The 12,203-nt window shown below is 34.6% G+C and overlaps 1 protein-coding gene across 5 annotated transcripts in view; it reads left to right on the top strand.

Moving 5' to 3' along the window:
* Positions 1–12,203, top strand: part of HYCC2 (hyccin PI4KA lipid kinase complex subunit 2) — a 50,280-nt gene that overhangs the window by 11,637 nt on the left and 26,440 nt on the right. For 3 of the 5 annotated variants that reach the window (XM_058028162.1, XM_058028160.1, XM_058028164.1), the window contains 3 exons: positions 7,264–7,366; positions 8,238–8,316; positions 9,335–9,436. In XM_058028162.1, coding sequence (XP_057884145.1) covers positions 8,266–8,316; positions 9,335–9,436 — 153 coding nt within the window. In that variant the 5' untranslated portion in view covers positions 7,264–7,366; positions 8,238–8,265. Of the gene's footprint in view, positions 1–1,907; positions 1,999–2,660; positions 2,768–7,263; positions 7,367–8,237; positions 8,317–9,334; positions 9,437–12,203 lie in introns of those variants that run through there. The other 2 variants (XM_058028163.1, XM_058028161.1) reach the window with 2 other exon arrangements.

Below are 12,203 nucleotides of genomic sequence, written 5' to 3'. Positions count from 1 at the left end.
TTTCCTGCTCTGGAGGAATCCTAGTGAAGTTAATAGCAGGGCTGGTCATAAGCATCAATTTTTGTAGTACAATCACCTTAATCAGTTGTGTCAAATATCTTAATCATTGTGTTCACACAGCTCTTAATGGATTGCATTATATAGAATTAACATGGTCAGGTACATGTTTTATTTCTTGTATGTGGAAATTCTGACTTGTGCAGTCTGTCTAATCTCAATATAAAATTAACAGTGGTTTTCCCTCTGTTTGGTGAGATTGTTCTTTGCAGTTCTTGAAACCCCTCTCTAACTTTCAGAAAACTAGTGTGAGGCTGAAAATGACTGACACTGAAATCATGCTGTGATGTGTGACATGGGAGAAGACAAGTTGTTTCCTCTGCAGTGACAGTTGGAAGTAATAAAGGCAGCTACAGTTTTAACTGTGAATGTTGCAGCAGATCTTAGATTTCAGAATTCTTGATGCTACTGTGCTTCACCTCTGAATAGTGAACAGTCTCTGTATGTGACTGAAGTCCTTCTTGTAAGTGTGTAGGGTTCAACTTGCTCACATATTCCATTGGGTCAAGCAGAGGAGATCTGGGCTGTCCTGAAATTGTGTCATCTTGATAAGTCGCGATCAGTGATGTTTCTTCTAACTACATTTGTTGAGTTTGCTTTTTAAAGTCTGGGAACTTGTAATGGAAAGACCAGCATATAAATCAGAATTAATTTTATCCTTGAAAACCATGCATCTTAAATGTGAATGAAGCATCTGAGTCAGATATGAAATTTATGGCATTGTGCAATAAAACAATGTCCTAATTCTTATGGATCTTTATTTTAACTCTGCCATTTTGAAAGTTTATTTGGAACTTTGTATTCTTACTGCATCATTTTTAAAAGTCAGCAAGATGACATAATTTTAGCTATAACTGAGGTAAATTCAGATAAATTTGGAGATTACACTCATTTAAGAATTTGTGAATGTGTAAGTAAGTGTATGGATGGGGGGAAATTTGTCACTTCAGCTTAATCTATTTACACTCCTCTTCCTGGAGGTGGAGGCTTTACCATCTGGAAGCTGGAAAGATTAGAATAAGGGATTTCATTACTTTCAGCAGAGGAGCCTCTGGGTTAGATCTCTTTGAGAATAGGGTAGAAAAAAGGAGGTTAGGTAATTAATGAATATGTAACCTAAATTCCATTTTGTGGAAATTACAGTTGGTAGGGAATACTGCGAAGAGAAATATATACTGGTACTGGATTTTAGATATGGTCTGGAATTGACTTCAACTTTTCAATGGATATTTTTGTAGTATAACAGACATTTATTTTTCTCAAGTGACGATTTTACAGCTCTAAAGTGGGAAGCTACTTAAAATATTCAGCTGGTATTTCTAGAACATTTCTGCATGAATTTCTTTCCTTTACAGACCAGATAGTGATCTTAGCATAATGTTTGCAGTCTTATTCCTAAGTGCATACTGGGGGGGTTTTGGTAGTGTGTCTTTTCATTGATTTGTTTTGTTTTGGGTTTGAATTTTGTTTTGGTTTTGTTCCCACAGAAATTCTGTTTCTTGATTTCCTTAGCCTGTGTCTAGTCATTTTTAGTAGTTAGCACTGAGTGCCTTAAAAAGACCACCTTAACTGTGATTTTGCAACGGTTAGTTTGCTGAGGCTTTTTTTTAGGCTCCTTCTTTTACTATGCATTTTGCATTTTTACTTATCTAGATTTAATTTACTTCATGAACCAAAACCATGAAGGAGAAGGTGTTTGGGAGGGGTAGAGTTACACGGAAAGTAATTTGCATGGAAATGTTTTTGTAAGTAAAGAGGTTAATGCAGACAAACTAGCATAGGAAGAGTTACTGCATATGAACTGATGCAAAGGGAGGACAAACCTGTATTGTCTGGCGTAGGATGGGTTATCACCAGGATCCTGACAAGAGAATGTTTTAGGTTTTGTGTAGGATGACTATGTGAAGTTGTTTCTAAGGAAACTGGTGCTGAGAGAACAAGGTAACTTTTCTGTGGCTAACCTACGTGTGTGTGTATTTATATATTTTAAAGTGCGTCAGGTCCTTATAATAGAATAATTAATGTGTGTTTGGTGGTATTTAAGGCTGCAGGATAATGTCTTTATTATTATTGTTTCCAAAATCCTGTAAGTAATGTAGAGGAGTGTTTTCTTTGAATGCAAAAGATAAATTTCCTGTTCCACATTCTTGATTATCTCAATTCTTTTCTGCTTTATTTGCTGCATGAACTCCTAGGAGAGGGATTTAGCTCTGAGTATATAACTATATTTAATTCAGTTTCTGTTTATTTGCCTCTATGAGACACTTAAATTTTTCTCTGTAGAGTAATCTGACTTCTGTAGCTTTCTACAACTACTCTGTGTAATACTATGAAAACATCAGCCTTAAAGTTGTTTTTTAAACTGTTATATAGTGTCTGTTTTCAGTGTTGCATTTTCATTCCCACTGCCCTAATTGTTTGTGTTCTGCAATTTTGTATCTATAAAGTAGTTTCACTGTAGGAATGGTAAAAAGATAGAAGGTTGGCAGCTGAGCTTTGACGTGCTTGAAAAGGCACAGAAGATAATTTAGAGCTTAAAATGACTTAGAGGAGGCTTTTTGGAACAGATGGGCTGTACCTTTTCTTTACCCCTTTTTTGGCAGCTGCTGAAATTGATGTGACCTTTTTGATAAGAAATGGATCTTACTGTGCAAGTATGGTACCATGAAAGTTTACAAGGCTGTTATCCATCATCTTTGACTTCTCTGTGGTAAGGCTTTCTCCCATTGTTTTCACATACCTTTCTTTGTTGCTGGTATCCAAAAAGAAAGCTTTTTAGCCTGGTTTTTACTAGTGAGTCAGAGTGGGCAGGGAAGTAATGTCTTATCCAAGTTGTTTTGCATGACTAAGGCTTGTCTAATAAGGCTGGCAACCTAAATCCCACATAAAGAATACATCAGCATTTATATTTTAAAGTTGGAATGCATGCCTGTCTGCTGATGCTTGCAATTAAATTACCTAAAAGCTAGAGTTGGAAGAGTGCCCTTTCTATTAAGGAGAAGGCTTGAGCTGACAATTTAAATTAATAACTGTCCCAGGGAGGATTTGCTTCTTTCTGTCTTTGTCAGTTTTTACCTTGTTTCTCTGTACTCTGGAGCTGTATGGCCAAGAGAATTCTGGCAGAATGTTTGAACCTGTTTCAAATGGCAGGTTGTAGCTGGAGCTCTGATTTGTTGAGGACAATAGTTTTTAAATGTATTATTTTATGTTCTTACCAAAATGACAGTTTATGTAAGTGTCTACTAAATAGGGTTCTGGTAGAATAATGTGTTTATGTATATGGATACAGGGAAATCACAAAGGTCTTTGTGATTTGTATTTATAATTTTTACTATATTTATCAAAAGAGATGTATATTACAATGCATATATTTTAAGTAAGTACAAGAAGCCATCCACCAAAATTGAACATTTGCAAGGCTGGTTTTATTTTTTCTTGGGATTAGATTAGCATGAGAGTCAGACCCTTTTCTAGTGTAGAAACAGACCATACTGTGACTATTTAATATCTTCTGGTGTATAACTTCAGAGTAGCTGGATGAAGCTTTATACACCTATATACTGAGTGGTTAAGCAATGAGTGGCTGTTAAGAGAATTTTTTTTGTAAAACATGTCAGTGAAGTGCTAGTTGACAGCAATAAGTTTTCTTCTTTGCTCTTCTTGTTCTACCACAGAAGTAAATATATAAAACAGGTATTACAGTGTTTACCTACAATAGTTTCTTATTGTCCTCATGATGTTTTATGGTAATTTACAGTGTGGGAAGCAGTACACTCTTAACAGTCTAAGATTTCTATCTTGGTGCATTCAAACTTTTATTTTTTATTACTCTGTTACAAGAAAAAGTCCATTCTACCTTCTCAGCCACTTAATTCCATGAGCTTCTAAGATAAGGAGCTCTTTATTTCCCCTGTTGTTAAAAAATTATTCTCATATCCAGGTTAGAAGTTATTTTTCACAATCCTTGTCTTCAACTGCTTCTTAAACATTTTTCTGCTTTATACATATTTCTTTTGCTTGCAACAAATGTAGGCCAGTATTTCAAATAAGAGCATATTACCAGTTTTGTATGCTCTACTTTCATGTTTTCAGATTTACTTTAAATGACTTTGTGTGATCAAGCATCTTGATTTATTGTCTGGTGCTGATGCATTCCTGAACAGATGTTTTCATTGCATCATCAAGTATATTATCTAGTCTTTTTCCATTTAGTCTTTTACACCTCTGCACTCAGGAATAGCTCGTCACGAGAAGTTCAAATTGTGCTTTTGTTATCTGCATTTATCAGCATGTTGCCTGGTTTTCTTCCTCCAGAGTTTCCCAGTCTCGTTAGTGTGGGTGTGTGGTGGGGAAGTTTCTTTCCTGTGTACTTCTGACCACCTCATCCCATGTTGTCTTCTATCTATTCTGCTTTCCAGGGTGTTGATCATGTTTAACACAGGTGCTCTTCTTACAGAGCTATGAACTTGCTGAATCAAACAAACTGAAATTGTGTTTAGTTCAGAGTAAGGATGCATTCTTGATGCTTTCCACACTATTTTTTTTACAGAGGCAGCATGGAAAAATCTTTCTTCAAATATACTTCTTTCCATGCTCAGTAATCAATTATAGATATGAGAGGAGTGTAGCTTGGAAGAATGAGCTATAATTGATAATAGTTTTCTGTTCTTGTGGACTTGTCACTCCTTAATGTTCTCTTACACAAATGGCACTGTGAAGAAACCTTGTAGCAGGAAGTTTTATTCTTTTGGCTGATACAGTTCAGGTGTTAAATGCAAATTATTCTTCTCATGGCCTTTAAGGTAAAAATACATAATATTTTCATTCGTTGTGCAACTTGTATGAAAATTGTGTTGTATGCATTTTACTGTCTAGCATAAAATGGCCAAGAACTGGACTCAGTTTGAAGTGCATGTCCTGCAATGTAATCTCTCCCATGTATGTCTAAAACAGTATAAACTACTGGCCTCTTTAAAGCAAACATACAGACAAAAACTCTGAATAAAATACACACCATCAACAAAAACCCCTCTGCATACTTGAATAGTGATATCTTCTTAAATATCATCAGTTATGAATATCTAATCAGTAGCATTTTTTTTCTTTCTAATCCCCACTGTTATGGTTGATAGTGTAGCAAGTGGTAGTGGCTGAGATTATCTGGGTAATAATTTTGCTGTTGCAGATAGATTTTGGTTAGTCTTGGTTTAAATGCAGACTGGTAAATAATAATGTATTCAGTATGTGTTTCTTCTAAATGTAAGTGAAAACAAGCTCTCTGATGAGCACAGCTGACCCTTTTTTATTTCTTTTATTGTAGTCAAAAATTCTTCAGGAGTTACTTGAGTTTTTCAAGTTTCATTATTCCACTAGATTATTGTTGGAATAAACTTTTTTTCAAACTTTTGTATTTTCAAAGGGAAAAATACTGAGAATGGTGAGTTCACCATCCGTGAAGGAACGTAAAAACCCACGTAGATGTGACACTGAAGGATGTGGTGTATTGGTGGAGTTGGCAGTGCTGTACTGCACAATGGCTGGACTCGATGGTCTTAAAGGTCATTTCCAGTCAAGATTACTCTATGGTTCCATGATTTGTGTGCATAGCATGATCAAGGAGAGTGCTCTGACTTGATAAAATTCTGTTTGTTAACTGTAATTGGCAGATGCACAGTGCAAGGCTGTGATTTCCTTCAGAACAGAGTATTATAGCTTTAATTTTAAGTATAAAGATTCCAGGTCTAATTTAACAGCCTCATGTGTCATACTCTGCTCGTTTATGCCAAATGGGTAAGTTTAGAAGAAAACATTTAAACTCTCATTTCAGGTGCTTTTATGGGCAGGATTTTTGGTAATTGATTTTTTGTACTTGATTTTAACATTGAGTGGCTGCATTCCTAATTATAACTTCTCCTGTTCCATGCTTTAGTATGAATTCAAACTTGATTACTTGTTCAGTATTTAAGAAATCTTCATCAGACCATATGTAAAAATATTTTGGTATGTTTTATTTTTACTGTTACTAATAACTAAATTTTTTATTAGCTTTTTTATGGTTCCTATATACTATAAGAACCTTTGAATCATAGTAGAAAAAAATAATAATGTTTTTAAAATAAACATGAGAAATCCCTTATATTCTCTGTATTTTGTTTGCTTTGGGAGACATGTGAACACTCTGGAAATGAAATTCAATACTTTTGGTTCAGGCTACTTCAGCCTTGAATAAATATGCACAGGGTTTAATGTATTGAACCAGTTTACTTTAGGGACACACCCACACAGTGTTGGCTATATTTATATTTTCCCCCCAAAGGTATAGCAAACCAGGGAGTGAGTGTAAACATGAGGTGTGCTTTCCAGATGGCCATTTGAAAATCCCAGAGTCATCTGTGTGTGAGGCTGGGGCAGTTCCTCAGCTGCCTATCTTGCCTCTTTGTACAAGTCCTTAAAATATCTTTAATATTCGGGCAAATAATTTTAAAGGCAGAGACAATTTGTCCTAAAACTGAACTGGCAGAGCCAGACCAGATGTAGAGTGCTTCTGCATTGATACAGCAGCTGTGGTTCTCAAGCTGATTTACACTGGAGGAAATTCCCAAATAGGGAAGCTTGAAGCTCAATGCATGGCAAAAGCACTAATATACCTGAAGTTTGCTCCTGTGTGTGTTGTTTTCCTCAGGCTCACTATGAAGGGATTCTTCAGCAGAAGGTGAACTTTAGTTTGATGCCCGATTTTCACAGCACTGAAATTTTGGCTCTGTAAGGAATACGTACCTAAGAAATTATAGTATGGGAGAGTCTTTAATATATTCAATTTAAGTATTACATGTTCTCCAAAGTCAGGGTATGAATTCAGTTCACATTTTATAAAATTATTGCTTTCTTCTTTTGTCTTATGTTGTTCTTTGTAAGTATTGTGCCTCACTAATATAGAAGGATTTTCTACATAAGTGACAAAAATCTTTTGTTTGGATGAAGGCTGTTCCTCCCTTCCTCCTGCTAAAACACTGACCCTTTTTTTTGTTTGTTTTTTGGTGTTTGTTTTTTTTTTTTAATGGCAAATTGCTTTATTGCAGAAGGATTCTTGTGGACTTAGGAATATTTAGTAAACTTCAATTTGTAAGGCCAAAAAATACTTGTTTTACTTTACTATATTTTTTTCTGATTTTGTGATCATGATATGGTTTTTTTTTTGTCTTTTAGAAAACGGGGCAGTACTTGAAGGCTTGACAAATGCATCCCAGGTTGAAAAATTTTTGCATTCCTTCTCCTCTTCCTCCTTTAGAAAACTGACTTCTTTAAAGAGGTAAAGTTTAATGTTGCAGGTTTTTATCCAGGCAGAATGAACCTCACAGCACATGAAGCACACTCAGCTTCATGTGCTATGATGTTTTAAATTAAATTATATACGTGTATCACTCTGACATGGCATCAGGATGTCTTTGTAAACTTTTGTTTGCAGAGATCTAATTAGTTCTGTTATTTTACAGAATTATTTTTCAGTGCTTCTGCTGAAATAAGTCACTCAAGTGTTACTTGAATTTAAATTAATGTTATTTCTGAATTTGTTGTATTTTAGGATGTTTAAACATGCTTTAGAAATCTGAAGCAGTTCCTTACCCTCAAGAGAATTGGTATTCTCTTAATGATTTCCTGCCAAGGGCCATTGAAAAAATGATACATTAACTCAAAAAATGTGTTGGGAAGCCTTTTATCTTATTTCACTTCACTTTTCATTTAACAAATACTGATTGTTCCTAAATACAAATAACTTACAAAATAAATACAAAAACAAGTAAGTTCTGCCAAGAGAATTGATGATTCCAGTCATCTAGTCTGGCTACCAAAAGGTCATTTATTGTAGGACTTCCATGATGTAACTTGTATGTACATTTTGTTGAACCTAAGTAATTTTCAAAACACAACTGAAAGACAAGTGGCCTGGAGCACTGAATCCTTCTTTTTCCTCCTTCCCCATTTATGCAGAGCATTTTAGACTAAACAAAGAAAATTACTGTTAAATAATGGGTCTGATTGTCCAAAATGCAACCTTTTAAATTGTTTTGTATTATATAATCTTATTGGAAAGGCATTAACAGCTTTTCATTGGGGAGGATTGTAAAAAACTAAATTTTCCTACCATAACTAATATTTAACTTCTTATTTTTCTTCTAAAGGTAAGAGAGAAGCAAAAGAAGTAAGAAAATGCTGGGATCAGAACGAGGTGTGGTGGAAGAATGGCTGTCAGAATTCAAGGTGAACTGGGAAGATTAATGATGCCTAAACCATTGGCTCAATACCACCAAACATAGTAGTGGGGTTTTTTAATATCAAATAATTAACATTTTAAATTTCTATTACTTTGATCTTTCAGTTTCTTATTCATAAACATCCAAAGGTCTGTATAATTGAGTTGACTGGTACATAATATGTAATGCATAATTCTAATAAGTAGTTTATTTTTATTGTTTATTATTGCAGAGCAGAACACTACAATAACAATGTGGTCTTTTAAATGTGTGTTTTGTGTAGGTCAAGCTGTTAGAATTTAACTAACAGGTGGATAATGCTGCCCAAATTTGCAATTGAAGAACTTTCAAATTTAAAAATAATTAGTATATATTTATTTGGACTTAAAAAAAAAAAAAAGGAAAATACTTTACTTTTCCCCCTCCCCGTGAGCTGCATAAAATTAATTGTTTCATCGTGAAGGATTTGAAGTATTTTTAAGCTATTTTGCATGTTGATAAATATGCTGAGTGAAATACAGGGTAATGCATAGACAAGAAAACAGGATTTCATGACTGATAAGAAATTATTCTATTATTTAAATTAAGAATTAGTAGTTCCTCAATCATTGATGAGAGTAAGTCATCATGTGCTGTTGTTGGAAATTTGCTTAAGTTCCAAGGGTGCAAAATCCACAAACATGGTTGCTCAGGGAAGACTCGAGACTATCCATGCTCATTCTATACTCTTGACACCTCTTAAATAAGTTGAGTTGATTTGATGAAGTCTTCAAAAAGATCCTGTTAAATCCAGGCTATCAAGAAAGAGATTCCTCATACCAAACTAAAGCAAATGATTTATGGAAGATGAGTCTAAACTGTTTTTGGATTTAAGCCTGAAAATGGTTTAGTGCTCCCAAATGCTGTTTGTATGGAGAAGGACTTGTACTCAACAGTTAGGTTACAAGTCTGAAAATTTACTGAACTTCAGGACTTTTCTTGGCTGTTGGGATGAGACTTCATTCTTTTTTTTTTTTTTTCTTTAGGCATTACCTGAATCACAAATTTCCAGCTATGCAGCTACATTGCACCGAAAAAAACCACTGGTACCAGCTCTTTATAAGGTCATTCAAGACCCAAACAACGAGGTAGGAGATTTTAAAGAACTATTTTTATTCTCATCCCTGGATCTTTCACCTCTACAACTGAAACTGGAGAAACTAAAGCAGAGGAAGATTGATTCTTTTTTTCCATGGGTATCATCCCTCTGTTTAGTCTCTTGTTTTTTACAGTTACTTTAATGCCTTTCTAGTAAGACACAATCTCATCTGCTTCCAAAAATAATGTTTATGCTGTCTGCTAGGTTCTCCTTGCCACAGCTGACTGTTGTGGTTTTTTTGGCATGGGTTGGTTTTGGTGTTTTGGTTTGGGGTTTTTTTATTTGGGAGGGTTTCAAGCTTGGCTTTTTTTTTTTTAGGTTTTTTTTTTTTTTCCAGTTCCCAGAAACCACCTTTCAGTCATAACAGAGACAAAGTAGGCCTTACAGTGAAACTCACAAAGACCCATGTACTTCTTGTGTGGTGGCGTGTTGCGGTGGAAGATGGAGCCTTTTTTTAAATGCCATTAAGATAACAAGATCTTCTCGTGCTTATATTAGTATCACTTCTGTGTAATTTGGTTTACACTGCTGTAAACAAGAGCAGAATCAGGGCCCCAAAATGTAAATAGACACAATGCAAACTTAGCTTACCCTTGTACATAATTCATTTTGCAAGTGACATTAAACTGAGCTTTGCAACCCATTGGCTTCTGTGAGGAGCATTTCTGGGCAAGTGTGTGAAAAATAAGTTCTGAATAAATTGTGCAAGTATACCATTCTCTGACATGTCAACTACTTTAGATAAAATGCTTACAAATACTTGGTGTATCATCTGTGACTTCTCATATATTTATAAATTAAATGGGTAGTGTACACAGCAAGGAAGTTTTTCATTTTCCTAAGTACAGCTTAGCTGTTTTAGAAAGCTGAGTGCTTGATTTAGCTTCAAGGAGATTGCATAATGCTCATGCAATTAAAAAAAAAAAAGCTTCATAGCTGTCAGCTTCATTTCAGTATTATAAATAACCTGCATAGTGACCTTTTTCTTTGTACTGAAAAGCTGCTGTTATTCTCTCTTCAACCTGAAGCCACCATTGCTGCTGTCTATGTATTTGTGTAGACTCCTGAAAATGTAAAAGGTTCTCATTGTTTTGAGAATAAGCATTTGATTTATTTTATTTAAAGAGAAAAGAACCAGATTTGCAAATCTTTTTAGGGTGATCTTATGTTACTGCTCACTGGTGCTTGTCAAATATTACTCTTTGGAACAGCTGTTGCAGTTTCAGCCTGATTCTGCTGCCACGTGTAAGATAAACAATCCTAGACACAAAGATGTCCAGCTTCAGGTTCCACTTGTTAAGGCAGGATGTATTTCCTTGTTGTACTTCTTCCAAAGTTATTTGCTTGTGAGGAATATAACCAAAGTGAATTCATTACTTTACATAATTGTGCAGTAATATTTGTCTCTAACAATATTTGTCTCTAACAAAAAACCCCCCTGTAAGAGGGGTTTTTAAATATGCTTTATAGGGCATTATTTGTTAGAAGGGTAATTCATGGCTTATGAAGATTAAATACATGTGAAAGACTATTATAAAAATACTGTTTCTGGGTTCTTAAACATGATGGACAAGTAATTCTTTAGTGCAATTTAATCATAAAGATGACTGATTTTTAAAACTTCTAATGAGTGGCAAACTGTTTAGGGCAAACACAATTTTTTCTAGAATCACATCATTCTATCTTGATAAGACCAGGATTATTAATTTTACATGGAATCAGCATATTTAGGAGCTAAACAACCAAGCTGTTTCTCTCTTTTGCAGGTGTCTACTGTTTGTGAGCTATTAAATGAGGGCAAGCATATTGATAAGTTAAATAGAGTTGTTGCTATTTGCCTTTGAGGAAGTGCCCTGACATTTTTAAATATAAAGATGACTGGAGTAGAAATTTGCTAAAAGTGTAGAGAGTGGTATTGCTCATATACAACCAATTTAACCAAATAATATATTGATTTATGTGTGGTATTGGAATTCACAAGTAAAATGCTTTTGAGGTTCTGTTTTTCAGATAGTTTTATAATTTTTAGGGTTGGTTTATGGCTGTAGACAATACTCTATGCATGTCAAATTACTGCCCTACTGAAATTCAAATATTGAATATTCATGGGGTGCTAATTAGGTTTAACTCAGGGCAGCTATGAAACAGAGTGAGATCACCTTTGTAATGCCAAGCAAGCCCAGACCCAGTACTCTTGAAATAATAAATGGTTTCACCCATTATGGTATGGTTAAGTCTAAAGTAAGCATATTTTATTTTCTGCAACTGAATTCTTCAGAAAGGCAAGTATTGCAATATTTGTCATTCATTTTCTAAAACATTATATTTAACTTCAAGATATGACTCTTAGCATTTGGAAAACTTGTAAAATAAGCCAAAGGAAGGCTATTCATCATCTTCCTTAAAACATGACTGGTTTGCATCTCTGAGGAATAAAATGAAAAGTGAAAATTAGATCATTGATGCTCACTGCATGTTTAAGCCAGTAAAAATGTCCTTTTTTAATGCTTTTGCTGCTTATGCTAATAGGAAAGGGAAAGATCTTATAATTAAAATTTTGTTTGTCAGGAAAAAGAGGATTGTAAGAGATATTTTACTTTGGATTTTTTTTTCCGATTTCTGTGCTACACAGTTTGCTTTAACTTTGGACTGAAAGATCTTGGGGATTAAAAAATGTGTGCCAGTTCATGTATACACCCATTACTGATGACAAAAGCTCCATTTCCTCTGTTTATCCACTGTCTTCTCAGTATGTG

This window comes from Melospiza georgiana, chromosome 7 (genome assembly GCF_028018845.1).
Source record: "Melospiza georgiana isolate bMelGeo1 chromosome 7, bMelGeo1.pri, whole genome shotgun sequence".
Classification (NCBI taxonomy): Eukaryota; Metazoa; Chordata; class Aves; order Passeriformes; family Passerellidae; genus Melospiza; species Melospiza georgiana.
Note: the sequence above shows the minus strand (reverse complement) of the source record. Positions and strands in the feature narration are given on the sequence as shown.